This window comes from Salminus brasiliensis, chromosome 5, assembly GCF_030463535.1.
Source record: "Salminus brasiliensis chromosome 5, fSalBra1.hap2, whole genome shotgun sequence".
Taxonomy (NCBI): domain Eukaryota; kingdom Metazoa; phylum Chordata; class Actinopteri; order Characiformes; family Bryconidae; genus Salminus; species Salminus brasiliensis.
This window is the reverse complement of record NC_132882.1, coordinates 23763171-23786150: the sequence shown is the minus strand read 5'-3', so window position 1 is coordinate 23786150 and position 22980 is coordinate 23763171. Positions and strand designations below refer to the sequence as shown.

General features: G+C 40.6%; 1 protein-coding gene across 1 annotated transcript in view; it reads left to right on the top strand.

Moving 5' to 3' along the window:
- The first annotated feature begins 977 nt into the window (after positions 1-977).
- Positions 978-22980, top strand: part of LOC140556219 (lysophosphatidylcholine acyltransferase 1) — a 32412-nt gene continuing 10409 nt past the window's right edge. Inside the window, exons 1-10 of the mRNA XM_072679876.1 lie at positions 978-1243; positions 9707-9846; positions 10767-10981; positions 17493-17605; positions 18402-18462; positions 18716-18774; positions 19870-19904; positions 20725-20779; positions 21230-21312; positions 22332-22457. Coding sequence (XP_072535977.1) covers positions 1130-1243; positions 9707-9846; positions 10767-10981; positions 17493-17605; positions 18402-18462; positions 18716-18774; positions 19870-19904; positions 20725-20779; positions 21230-21312; positions 22332-22457 — 1001 coding nt within the window. The 5' untranslated portion in view covers positions 978-1129. The remainder of the gene's footprint in view (positions 1244-9706; positions 9847-10766; positions 10982-17492; positions 17606-18401; positions 18463-18715; positions 18775-19869; positions 19905-20724; positions 20780-21229; positions 21313-22331; positions 22458-22980) is intronic.

Sequence of the window (22980 nt, the reverse complement as noted above, 5' to 3'; positions counted from 1 at the left end):
GCAGAGTTTTTAGATACATTTTACTGTGCATTAAAAAATGTTTGTTTAAAAACACTATCATTAGAAAAAGTATACACTGTAATTTGATGTTTGCCTTTACATTTTATAGATAATCTCCTCAAAGAAGTCCAGTACAGTCCAAGTGTATACAGTATTGTTTTGAATCATATGGATATTACTTAGTGCACAGTACATACAATACTTTTTACACTCAAATAAATTGAATTGTAAATTTCAATTATACATTTGCACTACTTATACTACGACTTATGATAATGATAATAATAATAATGCGTGTTATTATTATTGTTATTATTATTATTTGTTGATTTTTTTTATTGTGCCTATGTTTGCGGGGTAGAACGTGTGTATTAATTGATTATTATTCGTTCAATTTTAGAGATATTTTAATGTACATAAACCAAAACACACACAAGCTTCCCTCACATGGTCGGCGCATGCGCTTTGCGAAATCAGTACGCATGCGCTCTTCAGCCAGTCATAGCGGCGCAGGCGTGGTTACGTTTGCTAGGTCCGACTCGTGAACGCTTCGGTTTATTTGAATCGATTCTTTTCAATGAATTGGTCAGACCGATTCAAAAGCCACAAATCTAACTTTTTGGAAGCATCTACGATGTACTGATTGAGAATGACTGTTCTGAAACTCGAATAACCCTTCATATTGTCAATATTGCAGTTCATGCACAAGAAGGGCCAGAAGTAATTTGTAGCAATTGCTTTACCCCGATCTATCACAACTGTATTGCTTATTTATTCTATGTCCGATTTGCCTGAAGCATGAATTAAAGGTCAGGAGATGAGAAACAAATTGATTTCCCTTGACCAAGTATTGTAATAACTGTTGAGGAGACTACAGCACGGTCGACTCAGTGAATCGGTTGAATCGGCAGTTCGATTCTTTAAGGTGGACTGTTCGAAAGAATCGGTTCAGTGAGCTGAATCGAACTCCCCATCACTAGGTGCCGTTCCTGAAAGCTAGTCTTTTTGGGTGTCGTGCCTCTGTCTTTTTCTCTTGGCCCGTCGGGACTCTATTGCCCCCCTTCCACCACATGATCCGCTCGGTCGCGGAGCACAGCGCCAGATAAACCCGCAGAGCCCCGTGGACACAATGAGAGTGGCCGGCAGCAGACGGAGCTCGGCGGACGGGAGGAAGGAGCTGGCTCTCCCCTTCACCAACCCTTTCGTACACGACCTGAGGTTCACCCCGTGGCAAAAGCTCCAGGTAAAAAGCCATGCATTTCTGCAACCATGGCTCCATGCACATGTGCTGCTACTGCAGCAGCTCGGCCTCACGGCGTTTAGCCACCAGCTATGTGGTGAGTCTGTTCACCACAACGTTAGCTGGCTGTCTAACTACTCGCACCAAGTTATTTCAGGAGACATTAAGAGGTCGTTTGAAACCGCTCAGCTTTTCAATACACATGGCTGTTGCATTTTTATTAGCTATAGCTACCTGAAGTTACATGCGACCTAAAGAGGCCACAGACGGCAGGTCAGCTGTTCAGTGCAATGCACGGCCGTATTTATGCTCTTTTTTCATTGGAAAAGTGTTTACAAAGAGCTCATAGCAAGCAGCCCAGCTCTAAAGGGTATGCACAACTGTTTGCTTGGATACCTTGGCTAGTTATTGCTTTTCTCATTACGAAACGTTTAATGGGACATAAAGAACGGCTTTGTTTTATTTTATGACCTTTTTTCGTTTCCAAAATATTGTTATTTAATGATAATGAACTATTTGTATCAAACAGTTTGCGCAGTTGTTCTGCACATGGCCGTATTTCAATCCATAGAGCTCCCACTCGTCTCCTTCACTCCTGCCTTGATGCTCTTTAGATGCAGTTTTGGACAATAAACTGTTGAATGAAGGCAGTTGTAATCAGCTCAGCCCAGCAAGGTGTTGGGTATTTCACTATATTATAGATCTGAAATGCATATCGACGTTGCCTTTTTTTTGTTTTATTTCATCTCCTTAATGTCACACCGTTATTCCTCTTCCATCTCTTCAACAGCAGCATCCATCAGTTAGCCGACTAAAGCCCTGGATGGCTAGCTAACAGTTAGCCAACCCTGCTAGCTAGCACTAACACTCTTTTCTTCCGTTTTAACATCAAAAACCGCTGTCGAATATTGCTCTAACGTCTGATTTAGACTGTAGTATTGTAATTAGCATTTTATTCATATCGAAAATGAGTACAATTTCGTTTATTTGCACATTTCCGAACCTAGCTTCGTTTACATGTCGGCCTTTAGCTAGCTAGCATAGCTAGCTTTCTAGCAAGCCTTACTTTGCTGACCCTTGGGGAAACTCTGTGAAGGCTCTGTAACGGTTCGTTGTCCACGAACTTTCAGTTCTGGACAAAAATGAGTAGTGGAAACCTGGGTCTGGTGAATTATTTGGATAGCTAGCGGTTTTTACATCTCTGGCTAGTTGGCCAGGTCGGACCGGTTTCCAGTGTAGTGAGGTTGAGAAGGCGGGGAGCAGCCTGGTAGCCGGTTAGCAAGCAGGAATGGGAGTGAGCAGTTTTGCTGAGGATAAAAGGACCGAGTCTTGATGTAGAAGTAGCTCGTTTTCATCAGCACAAAGACAGACAGCACGACAGATCTTGGTGAAACGACAGGTTTGTAATGAGTCGATGAGAAGATGTAGAAGCGAAATGAAGGGTGGTTTAATCAAATGTGGCTAAGATACTAGCTAGTGCTACGACAGAGTTTGACAGGCGTATCTTGTTGGCTTTTCGTCAGCTGATGAGGTTATGTGAAGAGAGAGGGCCATTTCTGAATGAAACAGGCAAGAGAAGGGCAGATCTTTGGCAGATACTCAACAGGCCAGGTCTTATTAAGTCATTAAATGAGTGAAAAGGTCTTTGGGGAAGTTATCTGTTTTTAGGGGGAGAAGAACATTGGTCTTGGGCAGCAACAGTTTAATCCCTCTTTGGTTCTGATTACCCAGATTAAAATGTCACTAACGCTATTTAGCTGACTAGACACATGTCCTCTGACGAGAGGGCTTTAAAGTACTAATCTTGGCTCTGTTCTCATTATGTTGTGTTTTGCCAGACAGTATCAACGTGTAGTAACACTTTTACCCTTTTTTGTGATGATGAATGTGATAATGGCTCACTGAGGGCTGTTCACAGTTCAGTCGAGGCGGAACAGACTTTCGCGGTGATGTCTTCGACGATAAATGAAGGTGTTTTCCCAACACACCGTATTTAATGGACAAACAGTGAGCCGATATGCCCACATTAGAGACCTCATGGGGGCACTTCGAACTGAGGCTGAGGCAGACTACAGTTGGAAGAGTACCATTTAGACCTTTGCAGAATTGCACTTCATCAACACGTGCAAAGGCTTTAGATGCGTCCTTTTCAGCTGCAGAGAAGTAATTAACATGGCCTGAACTGACGTCCAGAGACCACTTTTTTGCATGACAGTGTCTCATGGATGGGCTCTCAGGTTGACTGCCTCAATGCCTTCGAAATCCCCTAAGCCTCACTACTGCTAATTAAGGCAACACAATTCAAGGCCTCTAGCGATTAGTTGCTGATGACGGTCAGTGGCGTGGGCTGCGCTTTAGACCTACAAGTTCACAACTTTGATTTTCATTCTGTCTTTGCCACGTCGCCGGAAACACTGCTGCGTGATTGAGGGCAGACACAAAGGATGGTCTCGTCTTTCCAGGAATTGTTGCCTCTCGCGTTCTGTGCTTCCCTCCTCCTTTATTGCTTTGGCTGGGAGGCATGGACAGCAGTTAAGATGTTGGCAGGATGTATTTGGGTAGTAGCTATGATTTATTTAGTCTATAACTATGGAATAAATTAGGCCTTTCTGTCTTATGAACAAATTGTGCATATTTTCACAGCATTTTTCTGTTTCAGACTGCCTGAGAATGCTGAAGCTCTCTGTTTTCAACCTGTATAAACACTGAAATCAGACTGTAAACGTGTGTAACGCACTTGATCACTCAGCCAGGAAATAAACTTCCTTGTACAAAAGATGTTATGGTCGGATTTGGAAAACTACCACACATTTTCCACATTAATCCGATATAAAACAGACCAAAAAGGAGCACAATAATTGCTTCATGCCTTTCGTTCATTTGCCTGCCTGCTTTGAAACATTTAAAACGGAGTGTTTTAAAGCCAGCTGATGGATATTTGTCAAAAGCGGGGATTTTTAAAGTTTGCCTGATGCCTGGGATTGCGAACAAGACTTAACACATTCTCTAAATAAATAATGTTAAATTAATGTTGAATAAATAAATAATATATACACAATATTAAGGGGAATAAAAACTGACATTTCGAGAAAAAAAATGTTCTGTGATATGAAAAGAAAATACAGGAATTTATATCACGTTTCTCTTGAAGTCAGTAATCCAACATGTCATGATGCTACGCCACCACTGTAAAGCCGTATGAGTCAGTAAGTTTCTAACTGTGTTGCAGATGTTAGAGCATTACCTGATCATTGGCTATGCGACACTAAAAATGAGAAACAAATCGGATCACTCCATAAAATGAGAGCGATTAAGTGCAGTCAGATCATCAGCCCTTATTTCAGCTGTATGTAAGCACACAATGTAGCGAGATCACATTCCTCCTGGACCATGGTGTAGCATACAAAAAGTAAACGTCATGATATTAATTATGCACTCTGTTTTTTGAAAATTGAATAAAATAAATGATATTCAGCAAATATGTATATCTGCTTTACCCGATCTGTCCTGGAAAATGAGAACTGTGCAAAAAGCATGACCTGTCTTATTTAATTTTACCATTTGTGACATTGCGATCCTGTCCTGCGATGTGACTTTTGCGCATGTGCACATTGTGATGACTGTGCTGAATCGATATGTTGTGCAGCCCTAAAGAAAACATTAATTACTGTTTTATAGTCCAGCTTTATAGTGGAACATTTCTGCCTCAGCAGCAAACTACACCTCATACTCTTTGGTTCCTTCTTTAAGGCATTTTAGAGTCAGTACATTTTGAATAGGCCGTCATCACAGGGTTCTGTTTATCTGTGTGAAACTGGTTGGAAACGTCAGCTTGTTCGAGTGGGGTTTGCGTTTCGAACTTCCTTTCATGTTCGCAGTCTCCAGAGATCAGTTTAAGCTCCAGTTTGGAGTGAGTGGCTCCACCATTATTGATTTCTCTTGATTCTCTTCTGTTTCTAAAGGGTTCAGGATCCTGTATGGTACCCAATTAGGAAGAGGACGGACAGGAAAAGGACATTCACTTACTCCCACACACAGCAGCTAGCGCTCCACTTGTTACACTAAGCATTGGCCGGCACTTTTCTAAACATGTGATCTAAAGTGGGAGGGGGGGGGGTCTCTTTTAAAAATCTCCAGATATTAACTATTGAAAAGGTCTTAATGAATTGTTAAAATAGGTCCCTGTGAAATCATTAATTCATCATTGCACTACGGAACGACTTCCCTTTGTTTAATAGCACACTAATGCCTTTTGAAACTGTAATTGGATCATTTTGAAATGTTGATCATGTGTTGGATAGCTGTATGTTATCACACGTAGTCTGAGTTGGGAGTTTCGGCCGTTAGAGCTGTTGCACTGTGCCGCAGATAACTTTCAGTTCTCACTGACTGAAATAAGAATAGAAATGGCAGTACTTGTTAGAAATTAAAAAAAAAAAAAAAACTTACCCCATCCAGTCACGTTGATTTTACGGTGTTATAGGTTCACACTGTCACAAAGAATAAAAGGGGAAAAAGTTTAAGTATCATGATTTAACAGCTTCACTATAGTGGGCAAATAATTATAAACAAGTGGGGATATTGTGAAGTATGAGCATCACGCCCACAATGTAAACAGATGCCACTGGTAGTGTTATTGGACTTTTTTGAAGTCATCCTTGAACGATAGGCCTTTTTTACACTCTTATTTATTTGTGGTTTGGGGGAGGGTCTATAAGGGGGTCTTTTTTTTTTGTTGGTGGTCTTAAAATGCACAGATATAACAGGCTGTGTAGAGATAGCCGATCGTCTTTCAGCTTAATCAGGTAATTGCCGAAAACCAATCTAGTGCAGAGCTGGATGCCACATTAACCTTTCCAGGTAAACTTGGAAATGCATCATTGTGCAAGGCTCCTGTAAATTCTGTAAATTGTCTTTTAAACTGAAACCTTCTTTACTTTTTGGTATCAGCCACATTACGTTTTTGCAATATCTTGTGCAGAACTGCTGTGTAAAGCTCAGAGTGGAACGCAAGTGATAAGGGCTGCTACGCCCTGTCTTTGAACGTGATTCCTTTAGCTTTCCGACTGTTTCTGCAAGAGTTGCAGAGGTGTGCCGGTTGTAAGAGTACCATGGTATTAAATTTTCACAGTGTACATACAAAAAATGCTACCTATCAGAGATAACTCCACATTTCTTAGTTTTGTAAACCTGTCAACCGATTAATGGCGAACATAATAAGCAGATACAAATTATTTTATAAAAGCTCTGGCTCATGTGTGGTTTGTTTATTTATTGTATTATCAGAAGGGAGACTTATCATATATGTATAGATAAGAGGTTTTATCTATAGTAAGGCGTTTAAGTCACAATCTTCTGTTTTCATTCCTCTGGGGATCATTCTATCTCAATAGTACTACTTAGAAGATATGAAATACTGTTTACTAAGAAAACATTGCAGCCCTAGTTGCTGCTGAACTTTCCATTGTGGTTAAATGTGGTCTGCACTGTTTGCTGTTTTGTGTGGTTAGCGATGTTTGTTAGCTCTGATGTGTTCTAATACTGACTATACTGGGTTGAGGGATTTACTCTGTGTGTATCCGGTTAGTGGTGTCAAAAGTCTTTACTCTGCTTCCCCCACAAGACATGTTAGTTTTACACATTCTGCAGATATTTGCATTTGAGTCAGATACGGGTACAAACTGACGAATACAGCACATGGAGCGGAGTACTGCACTGGCTGTAATGGGCTTCTGCAGATGTATTTGAGCTCTGTAATTTCTAGCTCCTAGCAGTTGAACAAGGAGCCGCAGTGTCCTGTGACCAAGGAGCCTCGCACAGAGCTGCTGTAATCCTTAACTCACAAATATGAGCTGATATGAATAGCTCTGCTCTCATGATGTGATGAGCTGGGCTCTCAGGGTTGTTTGATTTTCAGATAGCTTTTTGGTGAAATCTCTGTAGCCAAATTTGTTTTTGGCCTGCAACATCTTGGTACAAAATGTTTTGGCTTAAAACATGTTTTTTTGTTTTTTTTTAAATCCATTCATGGTGAAGATACTGGGCAAATTACTACTTTACGCTAGCAACGCATCTAAAACTCCAAAAAGCTATTTCAGTTGTCGACACTGCGACCCCTGGTTGACCTCAGCACCACTGTAAAGGTGTCAGTAGATTTCTAACTGTGTTGCATATGTTGGTGCATTACATGGTCATTCGCTACAGTACACTAAGAAAGATGACCCAGATCAGATCACTTAAATTAAAGACACAGACACTGCATGGGTGTGTTTTACCAAGCAGGTTAGATAGCCTGGTGTGTGCGTGCATCTGTGTGAGCGCGATGAAGTCAACACAGGGAAATGTGAATGAGGCTAATGTAGTGTGTTTCTAAATAAGTCAGGAGGGGATGGGGTCATAGTTCCACTGGGTGAAATGGCACTGCAGGAACTTGCAGTTAAATGTGTGTAGGTGGTAATAATAGATGTAAAAGAAGTTGTGTGATGACTGTCCGTTCTTGAACCACAAACCATAAAAAGCCAGGTTGGTTTAAATCACCAAAATTGCCACAGGTGGAGGTGTGGACAGGGATGGGGGGGGGTATGGAGTGACATACAATCCGTATTGGTGAGCTCATTGCTCATCGTGTTGTGTTTCTTTGGCGCTGACCTGGAGAAGTGATACTACAGACACCCAGTCGTGTCACAGGCCATTGTTCACACACTCTGTTGCTCTCTATTAGGGAACAAACAAGCAGATGATTGAAATGCACTTGAAAGCTACAGTACTTTGGTTCGAGATGGTGGCGTTCTGGCCAAGGCATATGAAAATAACCTTTAATTAAGCAGTTGACAATAAAGAATGGCTTTAGCGTAATATGGTTCAGCTTAGGGTACGGCTGATGGTGGCGGATGTTGGTGTAGATAGTAAACTCTTTACACCCTTAATTATACAACAAATTATACAGTACTGTTCTGGAAGTTGTGCAGGCTGTGCTCGGTTTTTGTTGCTCTGCTGTCACTGACTTTCCATTTACTAGTTAGCGTAGTTTAACACAAGGCAAGATCTTGTCCAAGCTGGAGCACGTTTTCCTGCCTAACTCGCATGCAAACGGCATTCATTTGGAATTGCAGGCCTGTTTGACTTTCCTTCGTGTCTATCTTTGCATCTTGAGCAAGCTTAAAGACTGCTATTCCAACAGCAGAAGTCAGAGCGTAGAGAAGTCCATTGGCAAACACCTTGCACTAAAGATCTCCCACTGTGCTAACAGCTTAGTCTCCCCCTGCTCCTCAGTGCCTGGGTTAGGGTAGTAAGAGGGAGCTAGTTTTAGTGCGTTATCTCCCATCTCTGTGCACTGATATGGGATTTGGCAGCCCGCTGGTCTGTGATAAACTCAAATAAATCAGCTCAGTGGAGACCTTTAAAGCAAACCGAGGCACTTGCTAGCTCTGCATTGCCGCTCCTAATTGGCCACTCTGAAAGCTATCAATGCGTGAATGTGGCCAAGCGGTGATAGCATTAAGGTAAATATTGACCCAAGATAGCTGGCATGCTCGTAACAGTTGTTGGTAGATAAGCACCTTAGATAAGGCTCTGTTGTAAAATGGCACGATTCAGCAGGCTTTGTGGGCCATTAGATTATTTGGATCTTCATAAGAAATCTTGTTCTAGATATATGCAAAGTCCGTTGTCAGTTTTGAGCAGTATCTCTACTCTGGATATGTTTTGGGTAGGCACATGTAGACTGCACAGAAGGATCGTCTGTCCATCTCCATTTACCCAAGATAACCTCTCTTGGGAAGGTCACTGGAAGTCGCTTCTGTGTTACATAAGCGTTCAAGTTCTTCGTTCTGTGTAGGGTTAGGTTAGCCCAATGGACCTGATGTAAAAATTGTTTTCCATTAATAACCTGATCTCTCAATGCTGCTGTTCTGATTATTTGTCAGGTCCAGTGAGTTAAAGTTTCCGAAAGATTCAGCTGAAGAATTACATTGCTCTCGTTCAGTGTTTTCTAATTCTCCCAGCAAGTACCCTAGGTCAGTGGTTTACAAACTGCAGGTCGCACCATGGGTGAGGTTATTTATTTATTTTTATTTGATAACCTTGGCCTTCAGTTTGTGCTTAGAAGATTCAAGGAAGATACAGCTGTAGCTGACGTCATGGATCTCAGTTTAGTGCTGAACATATCCCATACAAAACTAATAGGGTGCATTTATTTTTCATAATGTGGTTATTCTTTTCCCTTTTACAACATATTTAGTGGTTGGGGCAAGTACTATTGGCACACCTGAACACACAAGTCTGCACCCAGGAACGATTCTGGACTTGTTTGTGATGGGGGCTAATTATCGCTGCTTTCACACAGATTCCATATGAATCACGGCTCGATTGTGTGGATTTGTTTTTTATTTTATTATTTTTTTTTTTTTGTTGCAAAATGGTAGGACCTAGGTCCATCTGTTTATGTTAGATCTTGTCTCTTTGCAGATCGGGGTGATGACGCTGACCATCTTCCCCATTCGGCTCTTCGTCGCTGCATTCATGATGCTGCTTGCGTGGCCCTTTGCCTTCATTGCCACCATGGGCCGTTCCGAAGCAGCTGTGGAGCCACAGTGCTTGTGGAGAAGGTAGGAAGCACACTCACCAATGACAAGATAAATTGAGAAATGATGGTCAGAAATTTACAATGAATTCTGTATGAGAGAAAAAGAATGGAAACCCAGGTAAAATGTGGCACAAAGTAGCCAAAAAAGCAAAACCGATAATCGACAGCCATGCACACACCGTGAACTTGACTATGATTTAGGGCAAAACTGTAACGAACATGATCATGTAGAACAACGCTTGCTTGTCTCTATAGTTCTTTTTTATCATTATTAAAGGAAACTAGCAGAGTCATCATATTAATTGACTCTGACTTTTGACTCTTCCCCCCCCCCCCCTGTAACCACTGATATGAATGAATCCTACAGTCTGGAAGGTCATGTCCAACTGCCTCGTGACTCACCTGACTGCCACTGATCCCAGTGTGCCATGACTGAGTCACGAGTCTTTCTAAGGACAGATGAGCTTCCTGATTCTCTGAAGACACACTGTGTGATCTCCTTCAGTCCTTGCCTAACTCATGATGCTGCACACAGACACTTCACTGTTTCCAATATCATTATCAGAATCCCTGTCAAATGCCTCTTTTGTCCAAAATAATATCTGTAGAAATGCCTGTACTTAAGACATGTGACTCCTTAATACATATAATCAAATTATAGGGGTGACGTGTTTTGTAATGAGTTCCTAAATGTGGCTATAAAGGAAGTTGCATTCTGATCAGCACGCTACAGTAAAATCACTTTGTGTTCTAATGTTTGTGGATACTCCTTTGCATGTGCAAATGCGCGCACATTCGTTTGTGTGTGTGTTGGGGGGGCGGGAGGTGGTATTTCTACAATATATATTAAAATGCATTGTTGTGTGTGCTGGGTTCTCCTGTCCACAGTTCTGGGTTTTGCAGTAGCCCCTGTTTGACAACATTTTGTCTCTGTTTCCGTAGGTTGGTGGACATTATTCTGCGAACCATCATGCGGGTCATGTGGTTTGCAGGCGGCTTCCACTGGATCAGTGTGAAAGGCAGGCAGGCTCTGCCCACTGAGGCGCCCATCCTCACCCTCGCCCCCCACTCGTCCTACTTTGACGCCATGCCTGTCACCATGACCATGGCCACCATCGTTATGAAGGCTGAGAGCAAGGACATCCCGCTGTGGGGAAGTAAGTAGGCGTTTACCATCAGAAGGTTTAAATATGTAAACAACAACATTGTATGCAAAACAGTTCTGCAGTGCAAGATTAGATGCTGCAGATGCACATTAAATTAACACTGGCAACTGACACATTACATCTGTATCCATACATATTGGGGGAAAAAAGATCCCTAGTCTTCTGTCAGTTATACGCCAAACAGTTTATCTTTACTGTTCAACCATGTAAGCTTCTGAACCATGACTCTGGTCAATCATTTGCTAGTTAAGGAAGCAAACGGCTATGTGGAAGGCCCTTACAGAAGGACCTTTTGGGCATTCACACCAATTGGTTTTGTTGCTAATGCAGCACACAATCATCATAGTCACTATCATTGTAGCATCCTGTTTTCCAGAAGCGCTCTGGTTGATTAGTACATTAACACTCTTGGCTTGTCCAGGGCTATTTTATGTTTCTCGTTTTTAAATTAATGCAATGCAAATGTCCTCCTTGCTTAAACATAGCAAAGCAGGCAAGACATTGACTGGTTGTCTGAAGTTTGCACTGTACTGGAACTACGAGGCTAATGTTGCCAGTAAACAGTTTTATAGAACATTGTGGGTTTAACCAGCAGGTGAGAGGTCCCCTGTTAAATATGCTGTGATTTTAGATAGATAACACTGTCATCGTTCCCTGTAAGATCATTTGCAGCTGTGAGAGTAGCAAGAAAAAATGTGTAGAAGAGAATGTGTAACTATAATAATTTAAAAAAAAAGATTGAGATGTAGTCATTGTATCAACACCCAATGAATCAGACATGACTGTGGCCACGTTAGCCCAGAGCTTTGAGATAGCAGTCCCAAAATATGCTACTATGCCACCTGCTGTAACACTCCTTAAAGGACTGTGTAATGTGTTAATGTTTGTTTCATAGCATTTTAAAGGAGTAGTATAAACTGCGAATTACCTTTAGAATGATCCGATTGTTGAGTGAGGTTTTCTAACGAGAAGAAAGTGTTCAATCAGAAGTAATGTTCTGCAGCAGCTCCTTTATTTTGTATGATAAAAAAGATTTAATTTCTTTCACCAATAATCAATAATCCAGCATGTCATTATCAATAATGCGCTCCATGTATCCATTATTCAGGTCACATTTTATGAAAAGTGTTTTGTATTTCTTGGCTGAGAAAAGTATATCCTGGAGACAATGTGGTTTAACTATGGAAGCGTCAGTATTGCTCCTAGGTACCTGAGAATTCTCTGAGAGCCAAATTTAACCCAAAGTTTGTAAATGCCAGGCTGCCCAGCTCCTTGTCTCTCCATCGTATATGTTTTTCAACCTTATAAAGCAGACTTTCTTAAAAATCAATAGGTCGTGCAGGCAGGCTTGTAGGAAAAATAGTCTTACTAAGAGTTGCAAGAGAAACTCTGCATTGTAGCGATAAATATCGGGCTGACCATCTCTTAAGATCGTCCTTAATTGTAAGCATTTAGGAGAAATTAATGTTTCAGTTTCGGGAACAACCTATTAAGCTGTTACAAACCTATTTTTAGAAATAGATTTGAAGATGTATTAACCTGGGGGGCATTAAAACAATTTTGTGCCAATTAACCTTATAACCTGAGTGTTGACCAAAAGAAGAAATTCAGGACTGAGCAGTAGAAACTGAAGTGTCTTCGTTATCAGTGAAAGCAAGAGCGTTGTCTGCAAATAACTCTATAGAGTGAGGTTGAATTTCCATAGAACCCACTCTAGGTTCTATAGAAATTCAGTAGTCCAACTCTGAGTGGTCAAAACCTTCCCCTTGTCTAGCGAGAGAACAGCAGATGATAATTGTTTGCTTTCTTCTGGAGAAAGCTTGTTCATATTTGAACTTAACAGCAGAACAAATACACCCCTCCCTTCAGTGTGCCTTCAGAAGCTCCTCCCTCCACAAATTCATGGCTATACACTGCCAAGGCAAAAGACATGAACAGAGCTCTTTTTCCTTGTCTGATGTAGAACTTCTTTCTCAGTCTTTATTTAGATCTTCTGCTCTTTGGCTCGATCACCTCTTGTTGAGATGCGTCCCTTCACATCCGCCCTGTGCACAAACACCCTAGACGAGTAGTGGTGTTCAGTCTGAACCACTTTGCTTATTTCCCATTTTCAGATCCAGTGTGGTATGTGAATACCTTTTTAAGACCAACCTCAAAGAATCCCAAAACTGAAATTTGTAACCTCAATAGTCGTTTTTGTAAAGCATTTCGTTTCTGTTAAACACAGGATCTGAAAGTAACGATGCTTAATCGAGATCTTAATTAATCTCTAATAAGCCTTTATCCAACAATAATGAAAATATACATAATGTACATCTTGACTGATCTCATGAATCCAAGGAGGGTGATGGACGTTTTACAAGGGAAATGGATCTCTTCACACCCTCTCAAAGTGCCACAGCTCGTGAGCAGGCCGAGAACATGCTAAGCAGTGTTAAGCAGCGTGTGGCGTAGAGAGTGGCGCATGTGCGGTTATTTTAAACTCCCCTAGGTTTTCCAGAGAAGGCTCTAAGTCCTCTGACGATCCTGGACAGCTCTGAGCCTCTCACTACAGTCTAATCCCTGCAGACAGAGAGCCTCGCCTGCCCCTCCTCCTCCCTCTTCTTCCCTCTTTCTTCTTTCTCTGCCCCTCCCTCCCACACTCCATCCTGCACTTGTGATCTACACCCCTTCCGTCACTCTGCATCTCAATCAGCAGCCCACCGCCCAGACCCTTTCCAGCAGTTCAAGGGGTGGAGGAGGTTGATGGATGAGATGGTGAACTCATCCAAGCCTCAGTGGGATGGGCCGTGGACCTCCTGCTCATCCGATATAGATAGAGAAAAGATGACGAGGACAATGATGATAACTGCTCCTCGTTTTGTTGTATTTAAAGCAGTAGTTTAGCAAAAATATGTAATTTGATGTACACAGTTAAAGAAGCAGACAGTTTTTTCCTTAAATTGATTCAATTAAGCATTGTTTTGATGCCTGAGGTTTACTACTTTAGTTTTACACTGACTGTACAGAGCTGTAGCTTACCAGCAGTGGATGCTTATTATACCCCACCGTTTAGCTATGTGCTAACTGTATGATAGGGCTGCACAATATGGGGGTGGGGAGGTGGGGAATGACATTGTAACATATTTATTTATTTTCTATGATAAAGATTTTTTTTTTTTTTTTCACCTGTAATCAATAATCTAGCATGTCATTATCAATAATGCGCTCCATGTATCCAAGCTTGGAGTAAAATAAATGATATTTAACAGGAAAGTTCCCTCTGGTAGTTGTCATGGCAAATGAGAACAGTGTGGACTTTCGTTTTGTATAAGCAGCCAAAAAAATAGTACCATGACATATGATATTATTTGACGTTGCACCAGATCTTGTACGCCCTACGATGCTGAAACTACTGTATTACCAACGTCCCTTTAGTTGTTAAACCACATTTGATCATTCATTCAACACTGGCTAACTGTTATCTATAAAAACTGTGCTAAATTTGAGCTGGACCACCGGTCAGTGTTATTTATTTATTTTTTTTAAATACACTAATCACTGATCCCGATCAAGAGCGAGGCTGGATGTTAACCTTTCCGTGCGAACTTTGTAATGAAGCATCATTCAGGGCTTTTGTAATGTTCCTGCGATGTCTGTGAATTCAGAACTGCACTGTGGAGCTCAGTGTTGGTTGCCTTTGCTAACTCATATTGGTTAATATTCACTATAATGGGTTGAGTAATGTAACTACTGTACATTTACGTGCACATTTATGGCATTTAGCTGACTCTTATGCAGAACGACTTACGAGCAACTTATTATTAACTTATTAACCTATTATGGAGGTGGGCCAATGCAGTGTTCGGTGTCTTGCTCAAGGACTCTTATTGGTGTAGATCAACATAGTCACCCAGACCAGGAATCAAACCCCAGTCTTCCACATGCTGTGGTAGCTCACTGGCAGGTAGTGGTCTCAACCATTGCACCACATGCCACACTAACCACATACACTGCTGTGTGTATCCGGTAAGTGGTGTAAAATGTCTTTACTCTGCTTCCCTCACAACACATGTTGGTTTTACACATCCTACCAACATGGATCATATGATCTGACTGGCTCTCAGGATCAGCTCCATTATTGACTGATCGCAAATAGGCTGATACCAATACATAGCCGATTGATCCGTCCCTCACATCTCTAAAATTAATTCTATAACATGGATGCTGCTACTGTTTTTAGTTTTTTGGCATATATGCACATGTCTTATAAGGTAGTCCGGCACTACCAGAATCCTAATGAGCTTGGTTGGATTTTGCTTTGATTTAATATAATTTTAGGAAAGTGTGTTATTTAAGTTCATAAAAGGTGAAGAAAACAACTGCTTTGTTAATGTTTCTTATATATATGTATGGCTTTGTTTGTAATTAGCCTTGTACTAGAAGTGCTGCAAATAGCAGCAGATACTATATGATAAAGGATGATCTGAGTTTCCAGAGAACAAACCATAAGTGGTCGATAACTCTCCCCACATCTACTGAGAGAACAGGAGATGAGCATTATTTACTTTCTTCTGGAGAAAGATTGTTTAAATTTGAACTTGACAGCATAACAATGGTCCTTTTAGAACGCCATTGCCAAGGCAATTGACATTTAACACAAATCTTGACCTGGCCTGATCTGAGAACAACCTACTTTCTCAATCTGGCTTTAGACCTTTCCAGCCCACCCTATTATATTGCCAGCACTATTTTACAGGAGCTAAACAAGTCATGTGTGTGCATTTGCGCATATTTAGTCAGCAATGGGTGCAACTTAAAAGTAGCTGATTGAATTCTTTAAAGGGGTGTGAATATTGTATCTGTTTATGTATAGTTTTGCAGCTTATTAGCCTTGTAGCGCCAGTGCATTTCTGCATTTACGATACAGTGGTGTATAAATTAGCTGCATTTGCATTAAAGAAAATTGTAACTGATTTTTAGATGAACTATTCCTTTTAGAGGCTGAGGGAGCGTTTGATTGATGGGTTATGCCGGTAATATGCCTTGGTAGGCCCCACAGGGAAGTGAAACAGGAAGCATAATTTATGCTCTGTGTATCAGGACACACACACTTGTATGTATTTAAACTGTATATTTGCTGTGTTCAACATCTCTGATTATTAGTGGAACTGCACTGTTTTGTGTTTTTTGTTCTTAAACACTCATTTTAAACTGACTAAGGTCAGATTACAACAGAGGTAGAAATGCTCTGATGTTCAGTGTAGGGAGGGAACCTGCATGACCAGGAATGGGAAACACTGAAGAGGAATTCTTTGTTTTCAGAGGCCAGTTATTTCTTCTCTGCGTTGACTTAAAGTCAAAGCAACGTATGGCTTCACTAAACAACATATACAGACTTATGTAGCTCATTTCTATGTTCTCAAAGACAATGGTGACAAATTATAAGGGGCATTTCAGTCCATTTTCCGTGCCTTCTGTAGGGAAAGTTGTCTTAATATGGTGCACTAGTGAAGTATGTGCATACCAAGGATGTCTTGCATTTATTAGATTTTGTTTTGTTTGTTTTTTTTTTTTTTTTTTTAAATCTGTTAAATTTGGGATACACAATATTTATCACAGTACATGTATATCACAGACTAAAAACATAGCGACAGATCCTTATAAACCGCTATTCACATACTCTCCCGTACTGAGGAGTAATTTTTATGCAACATCTGCTGCACTTCATCTAATTAAACCAGTCCAGTTACACTGTTAGTAATGAAACCTGCAGATGATCAGAGTCTATTGAGCACGAACAGTATCCTTGATTTGCTTAGAAAATATGAGAATTGGAGAATATAAGAAAAGCAAAATTTATCACAATATAGTACAATATTGTCATATTGCCTAGCTCTGCTCGACAGAAGCAAATGCATGGTCCTTCTGGACAAACTCTGCATGTGCCCTCATGTTACTGTAGCAGTTAAAACACTGTAGTCAAGCACAAAGCACTGATTGAAACAGTTAAAAACTGAGGAGTCTGTGTAGAATGGCTCTGCATACTCAACTGCAGCAGCAGTAATACAGAGCACTCTCTTTGTCTTATGTACAGCATGTTTTCTGGTTTCTCTTTATATTTAGCTAGATCTGCCATGCCAGCTAAATGCTACAGTGGCTAAAAGTTAACATTGTGCTAACAGTAATTAAAGATTGTGGTGGTTGTAGGAAGGCAATAAGGAAGCTGTCTGTTCATTTGTCCATGTGTAAAAGGATGAAAAGAAAATGGAGAGAAATTTAGTATATCAAATATCCCTTCTCACCACACTGTATTTACCACTGCATTTGAATACAGAAGACTGAAGCTGTGTTAACTTGGCTAATTGGTGTCTTCTATAATGCTGGCTTAAACGTAACTGGTCATATTCAGATTAGCCATTTTAAGCTTTTTGTCAATAAAACCCATCAAGCACATAAGTGTTCACATCCTTCTTATCAAATGCTGACGCTTCCTAACTGTCCCAATTTCTGTCTCCTACAGCCTTGATTAAATACATCCGGCCCGTATTTGTGTCTCGGTCAGACCAGGACTCCAGGAGGAAGACTGTGGAGGAGATCAAACGGAGGGCTCAGTCAGGAGGGGAGTGGCCTCAGGTAATGCTCAAAATAATGCTTATTTTGCGGGAATAACAAATTTGCATACAACACTAGATGTGTATTCATTTGTGCGTACAAACACTTGTTCTGAATGTTGCCACCTGTTTGGTTTAGGAACAGCAAAAGTCCTAGACAGTTCAGATTTTGAAATTGAGACATGACCTTTTTTCCTTTTTTTTTAACATTTGTGTTTAGATGAGACTGTTTTGAAAATGAGATATTGTACAGTGTTAACCATATTAATGTCACAGATCTCACACTACTAACATCTTTACAGGCTTAGACCTGTAAGTAACTATCATTTTCCTGACGCTTTATTTTGCACACTGTTAGAGCTTTCCACTGGTGTTTCTGTGCCGTGGTGAGTGTAGGTCGTGTGCCACATCACTGCAGGATCTTCATCTGTTCCCTTTTGTTATTGGTCAGAGGGGAGTGTGTGATTGCACCCTGCTACATTTTAAAATGTGTTCTGTGTGTGTATTTCTTTATTTCTTTATTTTATTTACATTTATCAGTGTGTAATGTGCCTGGAATTGAGGAGCAGCTTTGCTATTTGGTATCACATTTGATCATTCCCTTTATGGGAGTGATTTTTGGAGGGGGGCACCCAAAAAGAATGTCTAGATTACTTGTTAAGTGCTGACCCAAACTGGTGCTTCAGGCTGTTTTCCTGTTTTATTTTGAAACTATGGAAGATGTATTATTTGTCCTGCATATCACACAATACAATTTAAATGTGAATGATCAAGTGTAATTGTCTCATTTAGTTTTATTTCCTTTTTATCCTCTGCAGATAATGATCTTTCCAGAAGGAACATGTACAAACAGGTCCTGTCTGATCACGTTCAAGCCAGGTCTGTGTGTAATGTGCGCTTGCATTTGAACAAGTCAGACATACACAGCACTTCCTTCCTTTAAAATTCTGCTTTGCTTTTGATGCCACTCGACCACAAGCGCACTGCTTCGTTCTTTTCATGCAGCCAGACTGTGTTAATACTCTGTCTGAAGAATAATGTTTTCTCTCTTGTGTGTGTGTTTTTTTTTTTTTGTTTGTTTGTTTGTTTGTTTGTTTATTTGTTTGTTTGTTTTTCCCACTTCTTCATGCAGGTGCATTCATTCCTGCGGTGCCCATACAGCCTGTTGTTATCCGCTACCCTAATAGACTGGTAAGCATTCATGAACATCTGGGGGCTACTAAGGAAAGCTGTTGTTTGCAGTTAATAGGATAATGTGAGCCAACATTTTAGATTTAGCCTATTCAGCAAGAATGTTGCTTAAATCTCCTCCCATTGGACTATCCTCACATTTGGCTTATTTTACCTGGCCAAGCCTTTTTTTTTTTTTTTTTTTTTTTTTTTTTTCTTTCCTTTCTTCCCCCTCTTTAGAGATAGAGGTGCTGGTTTACACGTCTGTCACAAGACACCAGTCATGCATGTGCCAACCCGTTGGCCCTGGGAAAAGTTGTGATTTTAAACCTTATTAACTGAAAAAGAATCTGTTGTTAATCTCCTTTACATCAGGCACAATCAAAATCGGTGACCCCGCCCCATTTACTGCACGCACTCCCTTTTTGCATAATGTCGTTGCTGACGGACGGCAACTTTGCATGATCTTTTACATAATCATTTGTGATCACAGAATACAAAGCTATTTGGGACAGCATGTTTGGAACTACAGTGGCATTTCAGAACGTTCAGAAAACAATGACTCATTAATTTACTTCCACCTTTGATTCACTAACAAATTCCAGTTAAATCTCTCTCACATATACATTTACACACTTCTGGATTAAGTTAGCAGCGTGCCGAGCCTGGAATAGCAACCATGAGTATGCTATTCTCCCTGTTAGAATTCAGTGGAGCATCAACATGTTTTTGAAGAGGTTATTTTAGGGTCAGAAAGCTACATAGTGTTGTTTTTAAAAATTCCTGAATCAGTAACCGCACTGCTGCTGTAACAGTGTAACATTACCTGTTGAGCAAGACACGGAAAGACATATCAGCCCCCTGAAACCCATCAAAATGTAAATTGTGTTGTAAGAGAGAACAAATTGATTTTAGAAATGGGAACTGGAGAAGCTGTGTGCAACAGTTAGCATTTCCACAATAAAGAAGTCTTACAAGTTGCAAATTGTCAGCTAATTGTGTTTGGTCCAAGGTTAAGCAGGAAGCTTGTATCTTTAAAATGTGTAGTAATAATAGTAGGACCTGAATGAATGCATGGAGAAGCCTGTGCGTAATTTGTGGTCTCTGTCTCCCTAGGACACAATCACCTGGACTTGGCAAGGCCCTGGAGCGTGAGTACTAACTGCTAAATGCAGCCTTTGACATTTAGAAATTGTCTGCTCAGAGGTTTAATTACTGAATTCATATGGCACAGCTCAAACCATTGAAAGAAACATTTATTGCTACCAGGAATTTCTGTTTGGTGCATCATAAAATCTCACTACAGTTCCATTTGGGAGTAACCTTGGTTATATGTGTGCTGAATGAGTACATGCCTATAGATAATTACTCTATTCTAGTTTGATGTTCAGATCAGTACATCAATGCATATTTATACCTCTAACGATTGCCAAGATGAGGTCTAAACGGCATAGCACATCTTTAACTGCTGGTAAGACTAAGTTGTGTGGGTGGGCTCTATTTCTCTGTTTCTTCCTCTACATACAATGCTGTAAAGGATACACTCATTATTAGACATCTACTAATGTTTACAGCTGGAAAGTGCGACCAGCTGTGAAATATTAATCTTAAGTGCATGGGCCCCTTCACTGTGAAGTTATGCTGAACAACAGATAAGTACATGCACCAGATCTTACTGGTTAAAACACTGCTCACCTTGCTCTCTTACTATGCTCTTTGATTTGGTAGAGCTCTGTAATTGGCCACAGAAAAACAGAAGTAAACAAAGGGCTTCATGTTTCCATCCAGAACAACTTAAGCACACGTCACGTAATAATTGTAAGCTCCATAGTCATAAGTAGGAACTTGAAGGCAGCATTTAGTTCTGCTAGTTATGGTCTATTGAGAGGAAGAATAATCTACCGTCATGAATACAGTGTGTGTCTTTTAAAAGATGCCCTTCCATTTTACTGTGGTTGTCATGTTTTCCAGGTTTAAGATACTGTGGCTTACTCTGTGCCAGCTTCACAATGAGTTTGAAATTGAGGTGAGTGTTAGTACTCCTAGACAGGATCTGACTGTGATGGGGTTTAGAACATGAGTTCATCATTACATTACAAATTTCAATAACATTTCAATAAGTCTGTCTTGTCAGCATCCATGACCCTTTGTGATACTTGGTCACATGCATTATTCCTTCTCTGATATTTGATTGCACATCTTGCCTCAATATTAAGCATCAATCCTGTCCATTTGTGAGTTGGAACAGCAGTTGAAACACAAATACAGTCACTCTTCTAATATGTTCATTCCCCTGTGTCACATGAGCAGTAATTGAAATTGCTTCTTCAGAACATGAAATTGATACCACCCGACTGACTGTTTGTCATGTATTAGAAAATGATCAAGCAAAAGAGAGCAGCTCTGTGGTGTGTTGGCTGCCCTCTGTGTCAAAGGAGATGTTTGTGTAAGAGTAGTTATGTTGTTTTGCTTTCAGTTCCTCCCCATCTATACCCCCAGTGAAGAGGAGAAGAGGAACCCACCTCTCTTTGCTCACAACGTGCGCCGCCTCATGGCCAAGTAAGACCGCCAGAGCCTACTTTTGCTGTGCGCACACGCAAACACACGCGCGCACACACGTGCACACACACACACTTTCCTCTATTTAAGCTTTTGCTTCCTTCTCGAATAATGTACAAGGCTTTCATTTAAAGGTGTCACTGAATGCATTTATTGAGTGGTTTAACTTTGCTCTTTTGATTTGACTTAATTAAATAATAAGTGTGTGTGGTTCAGGAGAACATATTTCAGATGTGGACTTATTTACAACCCTGTTATTTTCCCACAGAATAAAACACACTTTTGCTTTTATGAAGGACTTGTTGGAGAAAATGATGTGCTGGGCAATTCAATGTAAATTAATTAGAATTTCTGATTGATTTTTTTTTATTATTCTGTCCGTGCTTTCCACAATGGTTGTGTATGTACTGTCCCCTTACAATATTTGCTCTCTCCAGTCTGTGACATTTAAGCAACATGGAGGGGAAAGCAAACGCCTGCACAAATGGAGCAACTCCAGCAGCTTTATTGTTTATTAATCGAAACTATGGTAAAATGTTAAACCCTGACAACAGGAACAAAAAAAAAGAACTCACTTTATCTTCGGTGTGTTTAGCTCCAGTTTGATAGTCCGCAGAGGTAGTCATGTATGTTTTTGAGAGTGTGTGCTTAAGTGAGCTTGTTTGACCTCCTCACAGCTTTAGGGTTTTAAAAGGCTTTTGCTAGTTTGCTGGGTGTGGGTAAATTTTAGGACGAGGGCCAAAAATGTAACCAGTCAAGACCGTTACATAACACTTAGCATTTTGTAACTAGTCCCCTTCCCTTTTTTTTTTTTAGGTAACTCTGTAATTATGATACCTTTTTAAATTGCATTGCCAAATCACAGACTTTCTACTGTGTGTGAGTGTGTGAGTGTGTGAGAATGGAGGCTGTAAATGAGATGAATGCTTTAAACTGACCCCTCTGTGAGGCTGTTTACAAGTCAGGGCACAAAACACTGAAGTACACGTAGCTCATGTTTCGTGTGTGTGTCCACTCAGGGCCCTAGAAGTCCCAGTGACTGATTACTCCTTTGAGGACTGTCAGTTGGCCATGGCAGAAGGCCAGCTCAGGCTGCCTGTGGATACATGTCTGCTGGAGTTTGCCAAACTTGTCCGGAGACTGGGGTGAGTCTTAATCACTATTGGGGTATAAATGCAGCAGTGCATCTGAACCTGGTGACTGAACTGCATTTGAATTGCTTATATATTACGGTTTTATCAATAAAATCCATAAGAGGTCAGGAATTTGTTCAGGTATTCCTAAAGGAGTACTTTATGATGCGTCACGTAATAAGTCACAACAAGGCATGACAAAAAGTAAGCTTGTCAGAAGGTTCATGTGAGTTCTGTTGGTGTAAAAACATTGGCATCACACGAGCACGAAAACACACACCCTAGCTCTGAAACTTGTCACGTTCTTTTGCACACTTCCACTACGCTTTTGTTTTTTTACCTAAAGCACATGAATTTACACTTGTACTCTCAAACACAGACATTTATATGCAGAACACACATTGCATTTCCTATTAATTGCTCTGTTATGAAGATGTCCCTGTTAGGCAAAAAATGCACAATGATTCTCATCACACTTCTTGTCACAGTTGATTACTTGTGAATACTCTGACCTCCTGTGACCTGATTCTCAGGG